The 27988-nt window shown below is 35.1% G+C and overlaps 1 protein-coding gene across 3 annotated transcripts in view; it reads right to left on the bottom strand.

Moving 5' to 3' along the window:
• Positions 1-215: 215 nt before the first annotated feature.
• Positions 216-27988, bottom strand: part of akap6 (A kinase (PRKA) anchor protein 6) — a 171999-nt gene continuing 144226 nt past the window's right edge. For 2 of the 3 annotated variants that reach the window (XM_051133586.1, XM_051133585.1), the window contains exons 11-15: positions 26929-27183; positions 12312-12527; positions 5373-8354; positions 3532-3651; positions 216-1134 (exon numbers count right to left, since the gene is read on the bottom strand). In XM_051133586.1, the coding sequence (XP_050989543.1) occupies positions 1093-1134; positions 3532-3651; positions 5373-8354; positions 12312-12527; positions 26929-27183 (3615 nt within the window). In that variant the 3' untranslated portion in view covers positions 216-1092. The remainder of the gene's footprint in view (positions 1135-3531; positions 3652-5372; positions 8355-12311; positions 12528-26928; positions 27184-27988) is intronic. The other variant, XM_051133587.1, reaches the window with a different exon arrangement.

Raw genomic sequence — 27988 nt, 5'->3', positions numbered from 1 at the left:
AATAAAAAATAACATGCATTTTGTATGATCCCTCTTATTTTGGTAAAATAATTAACATTTTGCAGATTCTGCAAGGTGTATGTAAACTTTTGACTTCAACTGTAGTTAATGGGTACTTACCCGATCCCTAGAAATATCCCTGCTGTAAAAATTGTGACAACTAGCCCCAGTCTCACTTATTACACGAGAAAAGAATGCAGCATGCGCTGAATTCATTAAATTAGGTTTATTTATGGAAGTTTTCTTGTACATAGTTCACCATGCAGTCTAACAGTAGCTATTTATCCACGTCACGTAACACAAACAGTAACACGACTATGAAGTAATATGACATCATTATACACCAGGGTTTGAACGTACAGTTTACATATTTACAGATGCCCATTCGTCATTCTCAGCCTTGCCGCACGTCTGCTTTCTCACCGATCACAGGACACACAACGGGGGGTGAAGCAGTGTTTAACAAAATGTAACTGCAAGGCACAAAATGTTTATACATTTCTTTGTTTATCAGGGAGTAAAAAAAAACGATATCGCATCAAAGATCACATGCCACACAACATCACACAACCGTCGTGTTGCATAGAAACTGTGGCGCTACGTCAGTCGGCTAGAGAAGAACGCGAAGCCTGTTTGATAACCTCCGCGTGAGCGATCTTACAGCGTGGAGACAACGACGTCACGTCTCGTACGAGGCTGATTAGGACCACATTACTGATTGATGGGGCGACCCTTAAATAACTGAATCTGCGCTAGCTGGCTGATCAGGTCTAGTATCATCTGGGATATGATAGAAGAGGTTTACGTGTACTTTAGCGGTGTACGTTTAGGGGTCGGGATGGTGGAAGACTGGTGAGGTAGCTCAGTCTAGTGTGGAGCTTGAAGTGGTGGTCACCAGGAGGGCAAAGGTCACGGGTAAATAGCAAAGCAGCCAGAAGGAAGAGGATGAGGGTGCTGAGGATGAAGGACGTAGATCTCTAAAGTGCCAGACTAATGGCCCATGCACTAACATCCATTTAGGTGTCCGTTCCAGACCCCACGTCACCATCCAGAGGTGGAGCGTCTGACCTCAGAGAGCCTCCACTAGATCAGTCAGGGTTTACATACAGGTGTGGCGACACTTCCAGAGATTCTCTACAAGCAAAACACACAGATTTACATAGTTAACAACTTAAAAACTGCAGTGACAGCTAACAGTTGTAAAATTGAATAATTATAAAATTGAACATATATACGCGCGCACACACGTTTCATTTTACAATTTTTCTTTTTCAAGCAAATATTAATAGTTTAATATAAGCACAATAGAAGTACAAAACAATAATAAACTGTAAAATTAAAATTAGTACATAATTTTTATATATATATATATATAAATAAAATGTTATATATATATATATATATATATATATATATATACATATATATATATATACATATTTTTTTAAATAATTGTATTTATATATCATTTATTTTTAAATAGTATTAACATTTTATATTCTCTCTCATATTAATATTAATTAATATATTTATATAATTACCTATATAATTATAATAATGTAAACATTATACTATTTATTGACAACAAAATGAATAAAAATTATTACACATTATATGTAAATAAAAATATAGTAGTTATATATATATATATATATATATATATATATATATATATATATATTTAATAACATTTTTTATTATTCTCTCTCATATTAATATTAAACATTAATATATTCAACTATATAATTACATTTACATTTATTACAATAATTATATATTTAAATATATGGTAATATATACTTAACTATATAATTACAATAATAAATGTAAATATATTTTACTATTTATTGACAATAAAATGAATAAAAATGTAATTTTAAATTATGAACTGATTTAAATTTTACTGTTTATTGTTTTATGTATTTACCTGACTTCTAATAAACTATTAATAATTGCTTGAAAAAAGTAAAATTAAAACACACACACATATAAATTTCATATAATAAATGTAATTATATTATACTATTTAATGAAAATAAAATGAATAAAATCTAATTTTATATTACATGTAAATAAATATATATTTATATTTTTGTAAATATATAATGCATATTAATATAAACGATACAAATTATTACAATTTACTGATTTAAATGTTATTGTATATTCTTGTTTTATGTATTGATTTGACTTCTATTCAACTATTAGGAATTGCTTGAAAAATACAGTAAAATGAAGCAAGTGTAAATTTTACTGTTTATTTTATGTATTTATTTGACTTCTATTAAACTATTAAGAGTAAAATTAAACACACACACACATATATATGTGATTATATATATATGATCATTATAATATCAGTGCAATTCAACATCCAGTGGACAATTCAATTCAAATTCAGCTGGATATTATATGTACAGTAAAGCATTGCATTTGATTAGTATGTTTGTTAGTTTAGCTCAGGTCTTCTCTGCAGTGCATTTGACAGTGTAGTGTAAGCTGAACCCACAATGACCGCAGGGCTGACATGATAGTGTCTGTAGAGACAGATAGTTGGCTCTCTCTGCTGTTTACCGTGTCCCTGAAGCCTCGGGCGCTTGCTGAAATGTGTCCGACTCACCAACTACTAACAATCTTCAAGATGACCTTCCCTTTGTATCATATAGCCGTTATCATTTCATCATTTATGTATGTGGTGGTTACACACCAAAACTCACATTTTCTTAGAAATATTTGTGAAGTGTTAGTTAGCCGCAGGGCTGTGCATCATTCACAACTGCCTTCGAAATTTATGCTCGGGAACTGAAAGGAAGCCAGTTCCTAAAAAAAAAAAAAAAAAACGACATTTTTTCTCAATCCCAAGTCTAGCTCAAGATTGTGTGTTTGCCATCTGTTAATTCCGCCAGATTACAATGTGTCGTATGTTGTTGCAGTCAGGAAATTTATTAGAGACTACGAAAACAGCTCTCTTTAAGTTTTCCATCTGCCGTATATGCTTTTCATCAGGAGAAATGATTGCCGACCGTCACGCGTTCATTATTTCAGCCCTGCGCTGATGAGGCCACGCCAGCGACCGAGAAAGAGACAGTAAGAGAGAAAGACAGAGAAAAACGGGAAGACCATTCCAAGGCTAACCCCACTGGATATATGGACCACGTTACATAATGAATGCTTTTCAAACCAATTTACTGGTAAGGGAGTCATCATGTAGCAAGTACAGTGGTCTGTAATTTAAACCATAACACTGCCAGTCCAGACCAGGCATTTGCGTCATCGAGAACTGAGCCTTTGGGGTTTTATCAAGCAGAATTTCACAACCAACAGACAATGGAAAAACACAAAACAGGCTCATTTCAAAACACGCAACTAATAAATCACGCTAACGTGCGGTGCGGAGCGCATTGGAAAATGGGGTTGTTTGCAATGTAACGCTTGACGTCGAAAAGACCCCGCGGCTGTTTTTCAGCGGTGCGGTAGAAGTGGCCGGGAGGGAGAGGTTGTGTGTGTTGAAGCGAGTCCTATAGCACCTACCTTGACCTGAGGCCTGCTGCTGACTCTACTCCTTCCTGCAGATGAGCTATCTGTCTGCGGACCGCTCATCTGAGCCCTGCAGCCCTCCGCAACACCACCGCTGATCTCTGACCTTGCCAGCTGGAAGAGAGAGAACAAGAGAAATGTTTCATAATTTATTACTTTTTATTTATTACTGCAAGATTTGTTACTTTGTTACATTTCTTAAATTAAATTAAATTAAATTAAATTAAATTGTTGTTTGAATTGTATTTCTGTGCCATTACCGTTACTAAACAAAATGGCACAAATTATGATTGTTTCCAGACAAGTTTCCCAAAATGAAATTAAATATTTTAAATTGAATTACATCAAATTATTAAATTTTATTGAAAACAAAGTTTATTGAAATTTTAAAGCTTGTATTTCTGCACCAAAATAATTACTAAACAAAATGGCAAAGTGATGATTGTTTGCAGACAGGTTTTACAAAATGAAATGAAATTAATTTAAAATAAATTAATATTTTATATTAAATAATTATTTTTTTTTATTAAATTAAATTTTAATTAAATGACATTAAAATATAAAATTAAATTAAATTGTTCTTTGAATTTTTTAAGCTTGTATTTCTGCGCAAATAAAGTTACTAAACAAAATAGGAAAAATTGATTGTTTGCAGACAGGTTTCACAAAATTAAATTAAATTAAATTAAATTAAACCAAATTGTTCTTTAAATTTTTAAAGCTTGTATTTCTGTGGCAATAAAGTTATTAAACAAAACAGCAAATATGATGATTGCTTTCAGACAGGTTTCACAAAATTAAATAAATTTTTTTATAAAATTACATTACATTAAATGGTTAAATTAAACTAAATTACATTAAATTATAAAATTAAATTCTTCTTTGAATTTTTAAAGCATGTATTTCTGCAGCAATAAAGTTACTAAACAAAACAGCAAATATGATGATTGTTTGGAGACAGATTTCACAAACACATATCTTCCACTGGAAAAGTATTTACAGAAAAGTCAACCTAAAAATTACAGTCTTTGCATATCAAATTAGAATAATAGAAATTATTTTAACAATAAAAAAATCACCTACATAAAAATATTTCACCGGTTACATTTGCACTGTTGTTCTATTATTTATTTGGCACTATTCACATGTATGCTGGAAATGCTTTTATGATGAAATATATACCAATAACGTACAGTGAGCTGAAACTTTAAAACTGAGAGAAAAAAGAAAGACAGATAAAAAGACAGATAGAGCAGAAAGACACATTAATAGATTGAAGTAATAGTTTCTTTTCTGGTTTCATAACCATCTAGCTGTTTTAATGAAATCAATATGTCCATATGTGTACAAACACTGCGATTCAATTGATGACTTAAGTGAAATTAATTGAGTGTTTTCTGTCTCAGTGATTAGCTCGAAAGCAGGGACCTAATTCGCCTGATATAAGGTCAAACGTAGGATTTGCAGACAGAGTTGGAAGCAAGCAGAGAGAAGTTTGCATATGAAATGGAAAACTACTTAAAAAGAACACAAATACATGCTAATTCAGTCATGAAATTAAGTAATGATCCTCGCCGCATTCTTGCTTATGAATCATAATATAATCTGACTGATTATGATTATTCTGTTCTGTAGACCTTAAAATTTTAAATCTACGCCTGCAAATCCTTCTTCCATTAGCACTTCAGGGGAAAAACGGCGGGGAGGGGTGGGAAGGGGGTGAGAGAATGAATAAAAATCCCCTCTTAAATATTTAGTCAATGAGATGAATTCAGCAGAAACGCACACTGCTCTCATTACAAGCAGATAGAGCGCGGCGTAATGTCGAAACACACCTGTTTATGAGTCGACTTGGCTTCCTGTAGAGAGCGGCGCCCTTTGCCGACGTTCTTCTGTTTCATCAACTGTGAAGCAGGAGCCCTTTCATCGCTATCAGTCTTCCTTATCAGCGGACAGTTAATTTTGGGATTAATATAAAGGCTGCCATCCTCTCTTAAAGGATTTGTAGTGGAGCAAGAGACTCTTATCTTAGTCATTACAGGGGAAATATTGGATTCAAGCATTTTAGTATCTGCAAAACATTCAACAGTATCTATCGGGGTTTCACATGGTAAAGGATTAAGATAAGGCGCCTCATTATGGCACTCTGGCTGGCTACCAGCTACACTTCCTTGAGAAATACCATGTGCTTTTTGGTATTCATCGCAGCCTGACGAAGGCGCTGGGCTTGGGAGACCGACGGCCTCTATTGGTTTGCCGCCGTGTCTCGTGGGCCGTTTGCTAACGGACATGCTGTAACAGAGCGGCGGGCCCAAGTACACTTCCTCGGTGCAGGCCTCGAAGAGCGGCTCTTCGTCACGGATATCTGGCGTGCTCGAAAGGATCGGGGTGCTGCTCTTGTCCTCCGCGCAGGTGCTGACCTCTCCGCAGTCGCTATCGTGCGACGACAGCGACAGGTAGGAGTAGAAGTCGCCCTTGCGCAAATGGATAAGCCGATGGGAGTGCTCGAGGACCTTCTCTCTGATCTGAGAGACGGACGTCGGGCTACACGCCTCCGTAGGCTGCTCGGCCTGCGCCTCTTTGGTCTTCAGGGCCACAGATGTCATGTCGATGATCTCCATCACAAAGTCATGGACACTGTCGCTCTTGGCCTCTTCAGAGATGAAAGCAGGGTGGTTGCAGCTCTCTGAAGAGCTTTCTTGATGGTTCTCGTGGACGTCATTCAGAAAGGCGGCGAGCTGCTTCTGTCGGCTGTGAGAGTGTGCAGCTAATCCAGAACACTCGTCTACTGGCGAGATGGAGGGCGAGGGACGGTGGGAATTGTGACAGGGCAGCTCGCCTTTCAACTGCCCTTCAAGAGAGCACAAGCTCAACTGTTCGCATGAGGACGGAGAGGTGGCGGTCACCATGTTTGCATCCGCCACATAAGAGCCTTTGAATGACTCCCCTTTCTTGGTTAGCAGGCTTCCCTCTTCCCTCAGCAGCTCGTCGTCTTCATCTTTCCCTTTGATGTGAGAGCTCTCGACATTCCCATTTTCCATATCGTCCACGAAGCGGCTGATATAGTTCCTAGTGGCATCCCTCCGGCTGCCATCCACCTCCCCTTGCTTAAGGCTCTCGTTTTTAGCATTAGTCTTGGCTTCCAAGAGTTTCAGCGCGGACCGGCTGAGAAAGTGACGATCGTTGGTGGTCTTAACGGGTGACAGGATGTCTTTCGACATGGTGCCACACTGGAGTTCATCCACTAGATCTGCCTCATTTTTCTCTTTACCTTGAGATCTAGGCTTCATCCAGCTTTGAAACTCATCCTTTATGTAATCCAGCCCAAGAGCAAGGGAACCTTCAATGTACTCCTCCTCTGAGGTTACACTAGATTCGTCGTCTTTAATACCAAGCTCTTCTTCGGTGAGCGTCAGAGTGGAGCTGGAGAGAAGATCACTATCATCCTCATCATCAGTGCAGGCTGAAGTGCAGGATACGTTGACGACCATGCTGATGCTTGCGTCGGTCTCGTCGGCTTGTTGCTGGCTGCGGCAATGCTTACGGAAGGATGCGTTGGACTCGGCGGCCACACAGCGGTTCATTTGCACAGCTAGGTCTTCGGATGCCACGGACGAATCCTCGGTGCTGCTCAACTCTGTCAGGGAGGCTGCCGAGCTCTCGTTAATGGAGGAGGGAGCGCCAGCCGAGCGTGACCCACGCCACAGCGAGCTGCTCTGGAGTGTTACGTCAGAGACGCTGCGCGTCATCTTCATTGCAAGAGGGCTTTGGATGTTCTCAAGGCGCTTTAGAAGCTCCAGAGTTCTTCTGCTGAGCTCCCCCGTGGGCTCCACAGTCGATTCGATGTCCCTCAGACTTTCCTTACTACCAGCGTCCTCTGCGCTTTTACATGGCGCAAGCCAACTTTCCAGGGAAGTGCTACGAGTCAATGCCTCTTTGCTCGATGGGAATAACTCTCCTACAGCGAACAAAGAGTCAAGGGAAGACCCCTGGGAGAGCTGCGCGAAATCCTTTTGGAGCTTTCGTTGTGTAGTCACCCTTTCTTCGTTGAGATATTCGTTCTTCGCTGGGTCCTTGCAGTGTTTCTTCCTGCTTTCTCCACCATCTTCTCTCTCCTTTCTCACGATATGCCATTGCTGGTCTCTCTCCCCAATGGTAAGGCTGTCACCATATTCTGCACACTTGTTGGCACGCTCCAAAACTCTGTCTATGTCTTCATCTGAGACTCTGTCTTCATCTTCTCTCATAGGAGGGGTGAGAGTAACACAAACTTTCGGATCATCGCTCTGGAACAGCAGGCAAACCTCAGAGTTACCCGTGGTCTCCATGTCCCCTTCACTAACTATCCCACTTTCGCTTTCAGATCTCCTGGCTGAATCTGACAGAAGCCCATGCTTCCCCTTCAACAGATCTCCCAGGATATCAGGTAGGGATTCGGCTGAGGAGAAGGAGGAGTCCATGCTCAGGCGCTTCGACAGTGACTGTTCGGTTTTGGTTGAGGATGATTTGTGATTATATTGGGGTTGTTGGTAGAGTTCAACATTATGCAGACTGTACACCTGGTAAACACGAGAAGTGGCATTCAATTCTGCGGAACTCAAGGCTGCTCCGCAGTGTGTGTCATTTGGGCATGACTCAGTGAGACTCAACGACTCCTTTGGGGAATTAAGCTGTGATTTGGATTTAGGGTTTTGCTCATCTTCGCAACCCTGTGCATCCACATCACAGATGGTCATGTCCATCTCGTCCCACTCCCAAGAGTCCTCCGTGTGGCCATGGAGGTCCATGAGAGAAGGCTCAATGAGATTCTCAGGGACCTGAGAAGGGGAGAGAAAAAAGACGTCAGGGGCGAAGAAATACTTGGTTGGACTTTTAATTAGATCAAATGCAAAGTTAATCCATGACAAATACATTTTTGCTTAGATGTGGGCATTCAGCACAGGGCGTAATTACACAAATTGCTTTGCTTCTTGTTCAAGCAGGAAGAGTCTATTTATATGATCCTCTTTATCTCATTAATCTAATAAACTGGCAAATCTAACACTTGCTTTGTATGTCATATATCCCATAAAATGAATTTTTATTAGATTTCTGTTTATTCTCTTTCTGCTGATGAGGAAAATACTTATGCGCGGGCTTGGATCGCTAGCGCATGATAAAAACCCTCAACTGTGAGAACAATCAATCAGTCTAATCAAATAAAAATAATTTCAGTTAGCTGCCTCAGCTAACATTTGTACCCCGACTCCAGCACATAACGTTTTAATCAGATAGACTAATTATAACCTTTAGCTATGCCATTACAAAAGTCATTTTGCCATTTTGTGGAAGGTTAAACAAGATCCTCTAGTATGGTCTGAGATTTTTGACTGAATAGCGGGAATTGTGTCTGCTTGAGAGTGAAATCATGTAATAACTTGACGGTGTCAATTAAAGCTCTTTTGAAACCTTTTTTCCTTTTAACAGTCACTCTTTTGCCGGTTTTACCACTCCCTTAAGAGCAGGTGAAAGTTAACTTAAAAACCATTATGTCTTCCGTTGACCTTCAAACAGAATTCATGATATTCCAAAAAACACTCCTAAAATGAAAGAGTAACGATTGGATTTTTTTCTCAGACACCAGACTTGTTGTGAGCAAGGCATGCTGAAGCATTCAACAGTCAGCTATTTCATCATCTCACAAAGTGTACTGTATTCACAAAAACAAACTCTCCCTATTATTTTTCTTTTCCCTTTCTTCTGCGCCCGCAAAAAGTGAAATTGCACTTCAGCCCCGCAAGGTCAAGCTGAGCGAGGGGCGAGTAATTTGTCTTCCCCGTGTAAGTGAGTGGACGTTCACAAACAGGTTGCCGGGCTTTTCCGCGTGAAGCACGCAGCCTCCCCAGAGCCCTGCTGCTGCCATGCAGGAATGCACAACATCTACATGACAAAAGGCGAAGTCTAGCCCTCGGCCCACTCCCCCGTTTAACACGCACTGTAACGGTCCCACACATACAATAAGAGACTGGTTAAGGGTTCCGTTTTCAGGATGGGAAGTCTTTTTATACTGCAGTGAACACGGTATGTGCACATGTTATGTCCTTTAAGAGACCACTTCCTCCCTTTCAGTGCAGGATGGGGACAGAGGATCAAGTTATTTCATTGCTACGGGTTACTCAATATACATTAAGAACAGTCAGTTATTTCTGGCAGCATCTGTAATCGATTGAGTTCACAGTACAGTGAGTATCTGGGGAGCGCATCTAGCCACCGTCCTCTTACTATGTGTATTCAAGAATAATATGTGGCCACTTTCCCTGCCTTATACATCATTCTTATTGCACTGTTACAGCGGCGCTGCACTGTATTATTGGAACTAGTGTATTTCTGCTTAACAAATTGTCCTGGACAGCTTCCTTTGAGCGGAACAACATATAAGGAGATCTTTGAAGAGCCAATTCAGTGGGTTCAATAAAATTCTAATAAATTAGAATGTTGAATTTTAGAATTATAATAATTGCAGTAGGATACAGTAAATGCACTGTCAAAAATTAAGACATTTTTATACAAAATATATATACATAGTAAGGTCTATGTGTCAACAACATAGCATACTACTTAGGGTGAATATATGTAGGTCCCTGTTATTTCTGCGATGCAGAAAACATGGATGGAATCACGGAATCCAATCATAAAAACAGAACTTACTGTAAAGCGTGGAATGTCACAGTATTTACCTTTTTTTTTATTTTTAAGATTTTATTTTTTTGGTATTTTTAGCCTTTGTTATGATAGGGCAGATCAGAATGGGCAAGAAATGAAGTGGGAGAGAGATGGGGGTGGGATCGGGAATGGTCCTCGAGTCAGGATTCGAACACGAGAAGCCCACAAAGCTATCGCGCCGACAGGATTTGCCAAATTTTGAATGGATAAATCAAAAGTAGGTCAGTATGTTTAAAACAAAACACGATATGGACTAGTGTCTGTGAATATTAAGCTGCAAAAATCAATTTAAATGTGAATCCTGCAAGTTCTGCACGTCTCTATGTGAATGAATGGCACAAACGCATGGTTTCGTTTACCACACACATCATGCTTTTGAGAAAAACTGGTCATATACAAACAGAAACTTCACAAATCTTCACAGCAACCCGTCAAAATAAAAGTTTGGTTTATCTTGAAGAAACTGTGACTGAAATATATTACTTATAATGATACTACTACTAATAAAATTATTATTAAAACATTATTTTTTAAGGAATATTACAGAGAAAAATTTACTAGAATCTATTTTGCGGAAAAATGTAAATACACAACAGTATTTCTGGAAAAAAAAAGAAATTAAACAATAAGTTACATTTTTATAAAATCAATTATTTAGAGATGCTTTTGATTATTAACATTTAATAAAACCATTAAAATGCAATCTGGAAAATGAATGGAAATCACAGAATTTAGTAAAAATAAAACTGAATTTGAGAAAAAATAAAATATTTCATAGGGCCTTAGAAATGTAATTTTTGTTGAACTTTCAATAAATTACTGTTTACATGATTTCAATTAATTAGACATGGCTTGTGATTAATACAATTGAATTTAACTCTTAAAACCAGAGTCTAGAAAATATACACTGAAAAAAAAAATACAGAAAAATTAAAATGGAATTTGGAAAAAAAGAAAAGGGAATTTGGGAAAAATAAAACTGAATTTAAGAAAAATATAGTTCATGATCTCAATTAAATAGACATGGTTTCCCATTAATACAATTTTATTTAACCATTAAAACCAGAGTCTAGAAAAAATAAAATGGAAAAGAAAAATCCTGAAAAAGTAACATTTGAAATAAATAAAAGGGAATTTGGGGGAAAAAAACAGAATTTAAGAAAAATAAATGTATTTCATAGGGCCTTAGAAATGTAAATTTTGTCAAACTTTTAATAAATCGCTGTTAAATTGTGTACGTTTTGATTTCAATTAATTAGAGGGAAAAGGGGAAAAAAAAGTTCAATGAAATTCATAGGGCCCTATATATATGTTGTTGTTTTTTTCTAAAATGCCTTAAATGTCTGGGTGTTGGCTTTGTTTTTTTTTTATTGTAATGCTCTCATACTTTATATGCATGTGTAACTGCATGGCTTTGACTGTTTTTTGTAGATTATTATGCACAATGCCTGCACACCATTGGTAACACTACTAGTCATTACCTTCAGTAAGTATGAAAACAATAAAGCAAAGCCAAAAACAAGACATTTCAGGCAATTTATAAATCTGAGCCAGGACATATATGATCAAACATAACCATATGGTTATATAGTTAGCCTAATAATACCATTTACTGTTCACATACTGAAGTGAATTCACTTTACACTTTCTGTGCTGGTATAGTGCTGTACCATGCATATTTAAATGACACAAATTACGTATAGATTGCACATTTTTTAGCATTATGGAAAACAGGAGGTAAACAATTCTGTTTAATTAAAAGAGGTGTTTGTGTGCATTTGCAAGATGGGAAATTGCATCATGCAAATAGTGTTTTTTGAGCTTGTTTGCACAGATTTCCATAATTCCTTTAGTGAATTAGGTGCTAAATAATGCAAACAGAGCACACAACTACTTTTTTAAAAACAATATACAGTACACAGTATGCTAGTATGCCACTCCACCACAAACACAATTAAACCGTCCACAGCGTGGATATCAAGACAGCACTACCTGTACATGCAGCACCCTGTTTATATTCACAACGTATGTTATCTTGTTTACTTGTAACTGTAGTGTAAAGCATATGTGACCTGGTCTCTGCCCAGCGAGCGTTTCAGTCTGGTCTGCCACTGAAGGACCTGCATGACGATGGCCTCCCAACGTCTCTCCAGGTTGACCTGCAGCAGCTGCAGCGACTGGCGCTCTGCCTCTGAGCTCTGCTGTTCAGGCCCGTCCAGCAGCCTCTGACAGAGCCTCAGCACGGAAGAAATGCCCTTCCGTCTGCCCCGCACCTCCATACACAGAGCCTGCAGAGACAGGAGCAGGTCAGTCCTCTCATGCACTCATAGACTGTGTTAGTAAACAGGGTTTAACATCCCTGTCATCAGGTTAAAGGGCAGCGTTCATGTGTTAATGCCAGAGAAATTTTTAATAAAAAAGAAAGCTTAACTTTGACTTAACTCCAAAAGCTTAACTTTGAAACTAGCAGCTTGTCAAGCTACAAGTTACTGATAATTGAAAGAGTTAAGCTAGAACAAACTTAGAAATGAAAACAAAAATATTGATTAAAAGCTGTATTTATAAAAACTAAGAAATACCATAATTGATAGAAATTAATACAATAACATTGATAAAAAGCTGTATTAAAAACCTAAATAATAAAGCTAAAACATTGATAGAAATTAATACAAAAACACTGATAAAATGCTGTATGTTATGCTGTATGTAGAAATAAAAACAAAAATACTGATTAAAAGCTGTATTTAAAAAAAGCTAAAAATAATTTACACCATAATTTATAGAAATGAATACATAAAAAAACATTATAAAGCTGTATAAAAACTAACCCAAATAATAAAATTAAAACACCTTAATTGACAGAAATTAATACAAAAAAAAATCAATTCAAATCTGTATAAAAATGTAAACAATAAATCTAAAACAGTTACAGAATAGAATACAAAAAACATTGATTAAATAGAAATGAAAAAATAACACTAACAAAAATATTGATTAAAAGCTGTATTAAAAAAAGCTAAATAAAAATAAACACCGTAATTGATAGATATTTATTAATTAATTATTAAAACATTAAAAAGCTGTATAAAACTAACCTACTGTAAATAATACAATTAAAACACTCTAATTGATAGAATTAAATACAAAAAAATCTATTAAAAAGCATGTATTAAAAGCATGTATCTGTATTAAAAACCTAAATAATAAATAAAACAGTTATAGAAATGAAAAAACACAGATTAAAAGTTATATAAAAAAGCCTAAATAAAATTAAGAAACACTCTAATTGATAGAAATGAATACAAAAAAAAACATTTTAAAAAACTGTACAACACTAACCTAAATAATAAAATTAAAACACCTTAACTGATAGAAATGAATACAAAAAAACAATTAAAATCTGTATTAAAGATAATAAATCTAAAACAGTAAAATGAAAAAACACTGATTAAAAGCTGCAAAAAATAAATAAAAACTAAGAAACACCAAAACTAATACAAAAATAACCTTGTTAAAAAGCTGTATTAAAAACCTAAATAATAAACCTAAAACACTGATAGAAAAGACATTGACAAAATGTATTAAAAAAAAAAAACTCTAAATAATTAATCTAAAAACACAGTGATAGAAATGAATTAAAAAAATGGGAAAAAATCTAAACAACAATAAAACCAACCAAAAAAAAAAAAAAAAATAGTATAAAAAATGCACACTTGATTCAGAGATTAGAGATTAGAGATTAGAAAATCATTTTGTTTGGAGCTGATTCAATTACATGAACAGTCCAAATGAAACAATTTGCTAAAATGAATCAGATTTGTTTGTGTAAACTTTTTTTTACATTTTTATATATGTAAATATTTAATTTTGTTTGGAAGTAATGATGCAGAAATTCAATTTTAAGAAGATTTAATATTACAGAACACTTAGAAACGATGACGTACAATGCTGCTCAGGGACTTCTGGGTACATTGAACACAGAATTTTATTAAACATAATCAAAGAAGCAAACTGATTGAAATGAAATGAATCACTAAAATGAATCAGACTTTCCAGAGTTTCTTGAAGAATGGAGAGAGACATTCTAAAACAGTTCTAGAACATATTTACATAAGGCTTCTTGTCAGACTCTTATAAGTTAATTGTGAATAATAGTGCGAATTACACTACACTGCCACACCTGTTGGTGCAAAACACTTACATTAAAGCTGAGCTACAAAAAAAATGTAGTACAGTCTATAAAAATAACTTTTAATGAACTCTTCTCCGCCATTTGCCAACATACACTTTACTGCTAGCCATGCATGTGAACTCACTGCACCTCAGAGCCACTCAGAGTTTCCGTGGCATGAATGAACATAGTGAATGAAGAGAGAGAGACAGATCGAATGACATTGAGAGAGAAAGAGAGACTCCCGTGCGCTTGATGAGGTCTCCACAACAATTCAGCCTGTCAGGAGCGTGTAAATCACATCCCCCTCTCCCCATAAACACGACAGAATTAAATATTTAAAGGCCAAAGCTGCACTCCCATGCTTCAGTGTCCAGCTATGACACTTGTTTAATGAAACCGCCAGAGCATATAGACTCTCGCCGCTGCACGGACCACATACGCACGTTCTGGAGAAGCTCGTGACGCGCTCTCACCTGCACCAAAACCCCGTTTAAATATGCAGCGGCAAGCTTTGCGAAGAGACGGCGCTAGTGCATGTGCGTTAAGGGACGAAAACATTCAGAGAACAATTTATGCAAATCCCGGCAGCCCCGAAAAGCACCGCCTTACATTTTCTGTACATTTTTCAATAAATATTAAACACCATTACATTTCACCATTACATTTAAATTGGATTTTATTTTTCCTGGAGTGCTTGGCTCCTCTGTTTTAGCATATTTCCCTCTCCCGTGTCTTTTAAACAGGTAATGAGACTGTAAAATGCAATGGCAGCGTGCCGGGGAGGAGGCCGAGGAGCGAAGGCGCTGATAGAGTTATCACGCACGAGAGTTGAAACTTTGACAGATAGAAACGTGTGAGGTGATGGAAAACTGGCACTCAAATGGACACTTTTTTTAAATAGCGTACGGTGTCTGGGAAATGTACTGGCCTGGTCTCTTAAAGACGCGTGTAAATATTTTATGCTAAAATAGCCATCTCGGTCAAGTTAGACTTGTGGATGTCGTTCAGCCTCTAGTCTCAGCTTCAGAGACATGCACACAAAAATGGGAAAACTAGGTGAAACAGGACATTTTATTATGCAACTGCGTGTTAGCAAGAATTGACACCATGTTAATAGATTAGGCAGAGTATTTTGTCTTATTTTCCAGCAAAAACATCTAAACATTCTTGAAATAAGAATTTGATAGAAATGAATACAAAAAAAATATCAATTAAAATCTGTACAGTTATAGAAATAATTACAAAAACCTAAGTAATACACTAAAATGGTTATAGAAATGAATAATAATAATAATATTAAAAAAACTGATTAAAAAAAGGGGGGGGGGGGGACTAGGTTAAATTAGAACTGCGTCTTAGCAAGAATTGATCACATTTAATAGATTAGGCAGAGTATTTTGTCTTATTTTCCAGCTAAAACATCTAAAAATTCTCAAAACAAGGTGAATTTACTTCAGAAATTAAATAATAAAATTATAACACCCTAATTGATAGAAATGAATACAAAAAAAACCCAAAACAAACCAAAAAATTAAATTAAATTAAAATCTGTACTAAAAACATAGTAAGTCTAAAACAGTTATAGAAATTAATACAAAAAAGACTGATTAAAAGCTGCATAATGAATAGAAATTCATCTAAAATAAACATAGATAAAAAGCTGTATTAAAAATCTAAATATTAAACCTAAAATACTGATAGAAATGAATACAAAAACATTGATAAATTGCTATGTAAAAGACTACATAATAAATCTAAAAACACAGGGATAGAAATTATCCATATCCCAACCCCCAAAATGAAATGAACAGTCCAAATGCATACAAAAATGAGAAAACTAGGTGAAATAAGAAATTTTATTATGCAACTGCATCTTAGCAAGAATTCGCCACGTTAATAGATTGAGTATTTTGTCTTATTTTCCAGCTAAAACGTCTAAAAATTCTTAAAACAAGATGAATTTACTTGGGAAACTAAAACTAACTAATAAATAATAAATAATCAAATTAAAATACCCTAATTGATAGAAAAAACAAAATACAAAAAACAAATAGAAATTAATACAAAAAACATTAATTAAAAGTTGTATTTAAACAACTAAATAAATAAAAAAACCCCCACTGTAATAGAAATTAATACAAAAAAACACTGATAAAATGCTGTACAAAAATAAATAAACAATTAAATAAATCTAAAAACACAGAGATAGAAATTAATATTAAAAAAAAAGAAAAATCTAAATAAATCAAAACCAACCTAAAAAAAAAAATAAATATAAAAAATATTACAAAAAAAAAAAACTTCTGCATACAGTTGATTCATCTGAAGACACAATTAAATCAGGGAATCATTTTTTTGGAGCCGGTTCATTGGGATGAACAGTCCAAATGCACACAGAAATGGGAAAACTACGTGAAAAAAAAAGAAATTTTATTATGCAACTGCATGTTAGCAAGAATTGATCACGTTACTAGATTAGGCAGAGTATTTTTGTCTTATTTTCCAGCCAAAACATCTAAAACAAGATGAATTTACTTGAGTCTCGAACCTAACTTCACCCTTCAGATATGTCAAAAAACACAGATGACTCTGTTCAATCAATACCAAAGCTCTCCCTATATAGAACTGCACAAAACATGAGACTACATCAGGTTTTTGATGTCCAAAATGTCTGAAATATGGCGCTGTTTTTTCATTAGTGGGACTTGTAAACTGATTGAGTCTTATTGAGGAAGAGGAACAGTGCAGTATAGCACGCCAATATTTGCTAAAAAGCTTTTCCAAGCACACGGTGCAGTGAGTAGGCTGTTTTTCCTCCAGTATGCGAGTCCACACAATGACTCCATTTCAGACCCACAAACCAGCACTGAGACTGAAACACTGGCGGGGGGCCAATGGGCCCTGGTGCCTCAGTTAGATATCAAAACACAGAGAGAGGTAGACAGAGAGCGACAGAACAGCATATTGTGAAAAGAAAAATCACAAATGTGTAAGAAGTGTCTTGATTGTTCCTCCTAGACAGCAATGAGGCAAAATGGAGATCCCCCATCTTCATACAAACTTAAAAATTTCTCATCAAACTCTCTCAAAAACCAATGATCTGAGCTGCTTCACACATTAAAACAGTTTAAAACTCAAAACTCTTACTATATGTCAAATATTGCTGTATTTCTGACTCAAACTGCTTTCGGATTTGCATTCAAAGCCACTGTAAAATGCAGAAACACGCACAGTTGTGATTGTAAATACTATAATAGATGCATTGTTACTTTGCAACTTTATATAATCAACAATTTGATGAATAAACTACAACACTTGCAGAAGAACTGCTTTTTCAGACCAGCAAACCTAAAACGGAAACTGAAACAATTAGTAATGTCAAGTATATTCATGCAAAAGTAGTCAAAATAAAACATAAATGAGCAATATGACACAAGTAGTCATTGTTTCTTATGTACTTACACACTTGTGCCGTCGAACTGTAGTATAAACGCAATATCACACTCAAAGCCGTGCGATATAGCTGTATATCGGCACGCTATGATTACCTGCCTCCTCTGCCAAAACTATTTGCTCTGAAACCAGTAACAGATTAATGAGATCAAAGACTGCCAACTAGATTCACCGAAAACAAATTTTATCTCATGTTTAACCACTATAGAGACATCAGAGTCAGCGGCAAATTCCAGAAGTGATAGCCGAGGTAAGGCTGCTCTTGGTGGGTTCATGAGCGCTGAACGGCTGCTGACGCCTTGGGGCTCACATCTCTGAAAACATCAATGCAAATTTTCAGATTTTTATCAACAAAGTAAGTAAGTACATTCTCACCTAGAAAAGATTCTTAAAACTACATTCTGTGACACAAAAACAATATTTTTGTATTTTTATAAATTGTGACCCTGGACCACAAAACTAGTCATACAGTATGGATCAATTTTTTGAAATTAAGATTTATACATCACCAGAATAAACAAGCTTTCCATTGATGTATGGTTTGTTAGGATAGAACAATATTTGGCCAAGATATAATTGTTTGAAAATCTGGAATCTGAGGGTGGAAAAAAATCTAAATATTGACAAAATCACCTTTAAAGTTGCTTAAGTGAAGTTCTTAGCAATGCGTATTACTAATCAAAAATTAAGTTTTGATATGTTTATGGTAGGAAATTTACAAAATATCTTCATGGAACATGATCCTTAGTTAATATCCTAATGATTTTTGGTATAATAGAATAATCTGTACTTTTGACTCATACAATGTATTTTTGGCTACTGCTACAAACACAGATACCCGTGCATCTTAAGACTGGATTTGTTGTCCAGGGTCACAATATATATTCATGCAAAAGTATTCAAAATAAAACATAAGCAATATGACCTACGGCACTCGGCTTGCAGCCTCTGCCAAAACTGTTTGCTCTAAAACAAAAAATAGATTAAAGAGACCAAAGACTGCCTGTTAGATTTACCCCAAATGAATTATATCTCATGTTCAACCACTATAGAGACATCAGAGCCAGTGGAATATTCCAAAAGATTTGGCCAAGGTAACGCTGCTCTCGGCAGGTTCATGAGTGCTACAGGCTGCTGATGCCCTGGAGCTCACATCTCTGAAAACATTGAAGCAAATTTTCAAATAGACATTATTTTTATCAACAAACCGCACATTTGAAGTCTAAACAAGTGCATTCTCACCTAAAAAACTCTTAAAACTACATTCTGTGACACAAAAACAGCATTATTTATAAAAATTTTAGTGGATTTAGGCATCCGTGACACGACATTCGCTGTGAGAAATTCCGCAGGCAAAGTGATACAAACGGTGAAACGTTTGGAGTTCCGATATCACTAGAATATCACACTCCTCTTAGCCAATCAGATTTGAGGACTGGAAAGAACTGTTATATGTGCCTCTGTACCAATCAGTTATAAGGGTCAATTTTTTTTAATCTGAAAGTTGAATAAATAAGCTTTCAGTTGATGTACGGTATGTATGGACGTATGGATGTTAGGATAGGGCAATATTTAGCCGAGATACAACTATTTGAAAATCTGGAATCTGAGGGTGCAAAAAAATACTAAGAAATACTAAGAAAATCACCTTTAAATTTGTCCAAATGAAGTTCTTAGCAATGCATATTACTAATCAAAAATTTGAAGTTTTGATATATTTTTGGTTGAAAATTTGCAAAATATCTTCATGGAACATGATCTTTACTTACTATCCTAATGATTTTTGGCATAAAAGAAAAATCGATCATTTTGACCAATACAATGTATTTTTAGCTATTGCTACAAATAAACCTGTGTTGGTTTTGTGGTCCAGGGTCACATATATATGAAAATAATGAACTACAACATAATTAACAATTATAAATAATAAATTACAAGTTTAGTTTTTGGTGCATGATATGTTGTAAAATTTGTAAATAAAAATGTAAAGAAATTGCAAAGAACATGCAATTCAACATATGAACTTTGGCAGCCTAGAAAGTAAATACTACAATTAAATTAAATAAAAACTAAATAAACAGAAACTAACTATGACAGTAAATCAAATACAAAAACTAAAATAGAAATAAAAAACTACATTAAAAACTCAAAACTATAATTTTTGGAAGTCCATGTCACATTGTGCTTCAGAACTGAGTGATAAAACTGCCTCTGGGGAGCATTTTGAGAAACAAAACATAAAAAGCTCCCCTTCAGCTGTCCATCCACTGTAAGAACAGACAAGATCACGGACGGATCATCTATCAGGTGCTTTTTAATAAAGCTATCAGAGGATCAGCCGCCTCGCGTCGTGCTTAGGCGCTAACACAATCTCCAAAACGGCAGTGCGACGATTCTCTCTCGTCTCACTCCCCTGGCTGTTATCGTGTGGCTAAATCCATCTGGTGTACAGTATTAATCTACAGGTCTCTCGCTATCAGAGTCTGTAATCACACCTGAGGCGGAGAGCCGAGCCGTGAAGATGCATGTGTATTACACAGACCTCCCAAGAGTGTTCCTCCAAAAAACTGCTTATCTCTTTATTCAGCACAAAATGAGAACAGACCGTGCCTCCGATCCAGACGCAGCCTAAAGCCTTTAAACTCCAATTCCCCATCTCTCCCTCCCACTTAATTTCATTAAAATCTAAGCCTTATGATATTCTGACATTTTTTATTTTTTTTTTGCAGCGTGCGACTCAAGTGCGAGAAGAGTTTAAATGACGCGTGCACCGGCGCTGACGCGCTTTCCGGAGGATTAAAAAAAGAGCCAGACGACAGGCTCCGCTCGTTCGTTTTCGGGGGTATTTGTTTCCCGTTCTCCGGCGGGAAAACGAGCGCGCACTTCATCTCGCTCTTTACAGCCGCTGCAATTTTAACATTTTCAATTAATCTCGGCGAGATTGAGGAGCGGAGCCCCAAATCCCCTACAGTGACGGCAAGGACACGGGAACGGAGCTCTGACGGTGACCCAGTGGATATTCAATCAATTACCATTAATTAGAAATCTCTGATTAATTCTATTTGTTGATTAAGTCAATTAAAACCACAAGCACTTGTTATCGCAAATGAGTATAACGAATTCATGTCGGCCATTTGTTCCCAGACACGTCCCCTCGGCTCCGACCGGCTCGAGTTTCATCAACGGCTGTCAGTCGAGGCCTCGTTCCCGCGACGCACTAATAGAGAGAAATCGCACCGCAGTGAGCGGATAGACAATAAAAGCAAACCTAACCAACCGAAATTCGATGTCACCCGACTGACGCCGGTCATATAATACAGGGAAGAAGATCACGAAGACGGATCCTGTTTTGCATTCTGCTTGACGTGTTCGTTATTTCTAATACGTCTAAATTAGCCGAGTCTGAAATGCATCGGTTTGAGTCGGGCTGTCAGTGACCTTCCATAAAGCTAGTGCTTATTTTTAATTATTTTTCCCCTTTAAGACAAAAAACTGACAGTGTTTTCAAAATGAGACTAATGCGCTACGAACGGCAGACGTCGTCTTTAAGGCAAACAAATGGCAGCAAAGTGATAACGTTGCCATCAATGGGGACATTTTCTCATTAGCGCCTGTAAATGAAAGCAAGCGGCATGGACGTATAATGAAAAATACGACTCTATGCGTGCAAGTGTGTGCGCGGCCAGTCGATTGTGTATGTAATGAACAGGCCTGTCACCTGTCTGCTCCCCATTACTCGCTGATGAGACGCTAACTCTGCGTTTGGCGCTCTCGCGCGCCCGTCCCAGAACTGACTTAATGCGGTTAGCACTTGCCAAAGAACAGGAGTTCCTTATTCCTAATCATGGAGAAAGTATTGATATTATATCTGCGCCGTCACATTCAATCAGCCGGACGGGACCCGGAGGATGAGGCCCCGGGGCCCCACGCTGCGGCGAGCTGATCAAAGGTGCCGGGGAGAGACGTGGAGATGGAGTCCGGCTCGAACGCTGCCGCAGATATTCAGCCTGGTTTCCATTTAGTCTAATTCTCCCGTGAAATTCTTTTAATGGGAACGTGGTTTGGAGTTGGAGGTGTTTTTGAAAGTCTCCTGGTGCTGCTCAAAATGACACGGCGATCTCTAAAAAAGACGATAATGGCTAAGACAAAGAAGAAGGTCTAGTATGGGTATTAGTGGCGTTTCCTACATCGACTATAACTATGGCTCAATATTATATACAAGCCTCAGAATATAAATCCCACACAGTTTATGCTACAGCAGGGTCAGAAAATAACTTTTTTTAATTTCCAGGGGCATTTTTTACATTTGTGAGGGCAATTTATATAATTACCTTATTATTATAAAAACCATATTATGTTGTCTTTAATGTCAAATACTTAAATGTACCCAATTACTTTAATAAATATGTTAAACTGTTGTCAGTAACAACAGACTGTTTAAAATTGCATCTAAATTATACATGTGAAAAAACATAGGGCTGCAATATTATGACAAAAATCATTATTTTAGATTATTGCTTTTTATATTGTAATAATGATTATTGATATTAATTTTGAAAACTTTTGTTTAGTTTTAGCACATCACATTCTGGCTTCACAGACAAACATGTCGGTCCGTGACGTTATGCAAAAACGCCCATTATAATCACTGAAGCTATGAAATTAATATTTTATTAACATCGTATCTGCACTGCGTTGTTTATGATGAGGGAATTCGTGGGCGTGCGGACTCAACAACAGTTCCGGCGTTTTCAGCGCCGACTAATCTAAGCGCCTCTGATTGGCCAATGCATTTCTAAGTTCAACAGAAATGTGTTTGATTGGTTATAAGGCTCAACGTTGCACAAAACAGCACGTAAAAGCAATCTGATGCAGTGTGAGTGAATCAAAATGTAATTCTGAAAAAAAAAAAAAAAAAAAAAAAAAAATGTAATTTTGTGAATTGACACTTTTCAGATTTAATTTTAATCACGACTTTTGCCCCCTTGTCTTGAATTTATAAGGCATTTTTGTTCATTTTGTTGGCATTTTTGCCACAAGCCCTCGTTAATTTCAGGCATGAAAAATACCACAAATTATGTGATAATTTTTCCAATCTATTAGATTGATGATTTTTGCCTCTCAGCCATTCCTATTAACAAAAAAATACATAAAAATACAGTAAATGTCCATTTTAACACCACTGAACTGAATTAATTTTCATTACTTTTTTTTTTTTTTTTTAGTTCTTTTTATGGGCATTTTGTCTTTTTTATTGAGATAGGATAGTAGAGAGATGACAGGAAAGCACTGGGAGTAGAGAGGGGGAGCGGGATTGGCAAAGGACCTCGAGATGGGAATCGAACTTGGGTCGTCGTGAGCGCACTTACGCTATATGTCAACGCTCTAACCACGAGGCTATTGGCGCAGATGATCTCCATTACTTTTAAGTATGAATTACTTTTAGGTATTTAAATTAGTATATTTATTATAAACATTTCTATCCATTGCATCCACTATCAGTTTTTCTAAGAAACTATTGGCAGTAAATTCTAATACTGTGTTACCTCTTATTTTTTTCCATTTAGTACTGCCCTTCAGAAGCTACAGAATATACTTACATGTTTCCCAGAAGACTAAATAGGTTAAATTTACCCTAATCTTCAAATTCAAAAAGTTTTCACCCCCTGGCTCTTAATGCATTGTCATATGTCTTCAGTGTCACATGATCCTTCAGTAATCATTCTAATATGCTGATTTGCTGCTCGACAGACATTTCTTATTATTACCAGATCTAAGAAAGCAAAACATTCCTCCTTTCTTCTATTTATAGCAATAACAGATCTGCAGATTTCCAGCTCAGGATACACAAGGTTCTGTAAGTAAAACAGTTGTTAACTAATGACCAAAGTTGGCATGCGGTTCTCATCATCTCTCCTCTCCTTGACAGGAAATGTCCAACCCTGGGGTTTTAATATCATGAAGGCACACTATTAAAGGGAAGACAGTTATTAATGAAAGAAGTGAAATTGGCAGCCAACCACTCTGAACCGTCTGACCAGCGAAGGTTAAGATACAATAGAGTCTAATTTTAGACGACTCCGCTCCCCCCTAGCAAGTAAAGAACTTAATGCTTTTTATTCAGTGGAAGATGGACATTTTTATGATGACATTTTAAAGGGTGACCATACCTGTTACTCATAACGAAGTGTCTCACTATCTCTCCTTTTACACATATTTCAGGCTTTTATTGGCATCAGGGATCTACACTGAACAGACACACAGTCCAGCAGCTCTGGCCGTGAGGCGCTACGTAAAGATTTCATTCAGAGTTACAGAGATAGAACATGGACAAACTGTTAAACCGTCAAACTGATGTTCCATTAAACCACAATAAACTGGGTTAAAATCTCAAAAACCTGACCCTTTCTGACACAGTAAAGTACTATCAGCACACACAAATAATATGTGAGCTTACGACTGGAGTCGACCAAAAAAAAAAAAAAAAAGAAAAAAAAAGTAAAATCAAGTACAATCAAAAGTCACATTCACAACCTTGAATGTTAATAAATACATTACTGTAATATGATAACTATACAGTGCCATTACATTGAAAAATGTACTGGCATTTTCTGAGATGCACAAAAAACTTAAACATGTATACAAAAATGGTTACCGTTACTTCTTCAGCTTTATGTATATCTAGTTTCGCATTCATATGTAGACATCCAAGTTTTTTCTGCGAATGTTAAGTTCAATAAATAATAGTAATCATCATCATCATCAACAGCATAATTGCTGTTGTTAATATTTTAATCTTTTTGTATAATTATTTATAGAGCTTATTTTGAAATACATGACTAATTCATTTAAATAATAATCATCTATAAATTATTATTGTTGTTATTTTTATGATGATTATTATCGTTGTTGTTAATATTTTCATTATTATTTATAAAGATTATTTTTAAAATGCATAAATATTATTTAATTATAGTCATCTCTAAAAATAATTATTTACAGACAATAATAACAATTTATAAATAATACTAATAGTTGTTAATATTTTAATGTTTTTGTATAGGTTTTTATAGATTATTATTAAAATACAAATGAATACTATTAACTTAAATAATAGTAATGTAATATTTTCATTATGTATAAATTATCTATATAATCTATAGAGATTATTTTTAAAATACATAAATATTATTTAATTATCTAATATTCTCTATAATATATATTTAATATTTACAGAAAATAATAATCTATAAATAATAATAGTTGTTGTTAATATTTTAATATATAATATATATATATATGTGTATAGAGATTATTGCTAAAATATAAAAATAAATAATATTAATTTAAATAATAGTAATCAATAAATTATAAATAAATATATTGTTAATCTTATGATGATGATGATTATTGTTGTTATTATTTTCATTAAGTATAGATTATTATTTATAGAGATTATTTAAAAAAATGTACAATATTAATTATATAAAATATTATTTTATTTTATTATATTAATTATAATCTCTTTAAATAATTATTACAGACAATAATAATAATAATAATAATAATAAATTATAAATAATAATTGTTGATATTTTTGTCTTTTTGTATAATTATAACACAGATAATTATTAAAATACACCAATGCTATTTAAATACAGTAATACTATTTAAATAATAATTTATAAATAATAATTGTTGTTGTCGTTAATATTTGTATTATGTATATATTATTTATATAGATTGTTTTTAAAATACATACATTTTATTTAAATATAATATTATTATAAAAATGTTTCAAATATCTATAAAAATAATTATTTATAGATAATAATAATAAGAATTATTATTATAGTGATTATAGTGAATCTATTAAATATAATAATCTTTATAAATAATTATTATTTATATAGATAATAATAATAATAATAATAACAATTATTATTATTATTATTATTATTATTATTATTACTATTTATAATAAAACTAGATTAATGATTTTTTTTAACAAAATGTGAGAGGTGCAAGGTATTCACACACTTTCCACGATCCAATCAAGTCTCAAACTATAAAATCAAGTTCCTGTCTACGTTATTTTTGCGTTAAATGCACTGTTTTACAAAAATATGTCAGATTATAGAAGTAAAACAGGCTGCAAATGCCATTTCATGCTGTGTTTAAGTAAAGCGCCCTTTCAGTACAGCCGTACTGTGTCCAGAGCTGTGAACGCTGGTGTTTGAGTGCTGCAGTGAGATGTAGAGAGGTGTAGATCTCAGCTCTCCCGCTGATGCCTTTCAACCGCTCTGTGATCACGCCAAGTCACGCCAGTTAGCCAATTCACCCTTCAAAAGCGGTCGGAAAAAACTAGATACATGTAATCACTCTCCTTTCTCTTCCTAAATGCTCATTCGTCCCTTTTTAGTGCAACGGCAGAGTCCATATAAATCACACTTACCAATATTTCCAATCATCGTATTATTATTTTCTCCATCCTTTCCCTGAGAAATCAATGTGAGGCTTTTTGGCTGCGTGTCATTTGATCAAAAGAGAAAGCCAGCCTTATTTCCCCTCCTGATCATTTAGCTCTGTGTATATTTAAAGCTTTTCCTCACTTATGTTTGTCACTCAGCAGGTGGATGTAATCAGCTCCGCTACCTGTGTTTTGACACGTCTTGATTAATACTCCAAGCTGTTTCTCAGGATTTTAACTCAAATAATTATTTCATATAGATTTTCAGTCAGGGGATTTGATGTGTGCTTTCTGCCCTGTATTTATTAAAAGAGCACGGCTCAAGTGAAGCAGGTTATTTTTAGCGGGCGCTCTGCAGTTTGACTAAGCACTTTCATTTCTGTGTATATGCTAAACACCCAGACTACCTGACATGATGCCGTCATGTACTCTAGTTTAACCGTGTGTTACGGTTTAGTGAAAGCTCTACTGAAAATGCAAAGTATTATGATGGCTAATGAACAGCTGCAGGCTGTTGCAGGTGTTATGCTAGTTACTGATAAAAATGACCAACAGTCCGTTGCATTTGCTAAGATGGCAAACTCATATTCACCTTGAAGTGCTGCAGCTGTTTGGTGGCCTGCGGGTCGTGTTGTGGGTCATCGGCGTCTTGAGTGGCGCTCTCACATTGTTGTGCTTCTGGTCTGAGATTTAGATTGAAGATGAAGAGCTCGGTTTCTCTCAGCCAGCTCTTTAACTCCTTTATCCGGCTCTCCAGCTGGGTCACCATCCTATTGGTGTCTGGAGACAGAAGTTCACGCTGACTCCGCTGGCCCACACTGGGCTCCACATGCTCCGCCAGGGTTTTCTGATTGGACACGAACAGAGATGTCACACAAAAAAACAAACAAAAACAAACATGGGCAGGTTATTTCAATTTACCACAGTTTTTGAAAATGGCATTTTGGTGAAAATAGTGTCGATCCAGACTCAATCTTTTAGGGGTCTTTAAAAAAAAAATACAAAAAGTTATGAGCCAGTATACATTACAAAAAAGCATGCCATTATCATGCTACAAAACAAAAGATAAAAACAATAATTATAATAAAATAAAACAAAATTAAACAAACTAAAAATAAAAATATGAATAAATTAAATATTAGTTAAATATAAAATAATAATAAATATTAATATAAAATACAAATATGAAATAAATAACAAATATGAAAAACAATGAAACAACATGAAAAAATTAAATAAACATAATACAGTCAAATCTTAATTAAAACAAAACAACGCAAAATAAACAAACTAAAATATGAATAAAAAATATTTAAATCAATAAAACAAAAAAGAATAAAATTAAATATTAATTATTAAACAATACAAAATAAAAATATGAAAAAACATGAAAAGATAAAATAGAAATACAATCAAATATTAATTAAAACAAAATAAAAAATAACCAAAAATAACAATATGAATCAAATTAATTATTATTTAAATATTAAATATTTTCACAATATAACAAATACATAAAAGCAATAAAGCTAAATAACATGAAGAATAATAAATAAAATAAAATAATTTAAAATTAAATATTAAACCATATAAAATAAAAATATGGAAAACAATGAAACTTAAAATGTAAACAATAAAAGTAATACAATCAA

This window comes from Labeo rohita, chromosome 17 (assembly GCF_022985175.1).
Source record: "Labeo rohita strain BAU-BD-2019 chromosome 17, IGBB_LRoh.1.0, whole genome shotgun sequence".
NCBI lineage: Eukaryota > Metazoa > Chordata > Actinopteri > Cypriniformes > Cyprinidae > Labeo > Labeo rohita.
The sequence above is the reverse complement of the archived record's forward strand: the minus strand, read 5'-3'. Positions and strand labels throughout refer to the sequence as shown.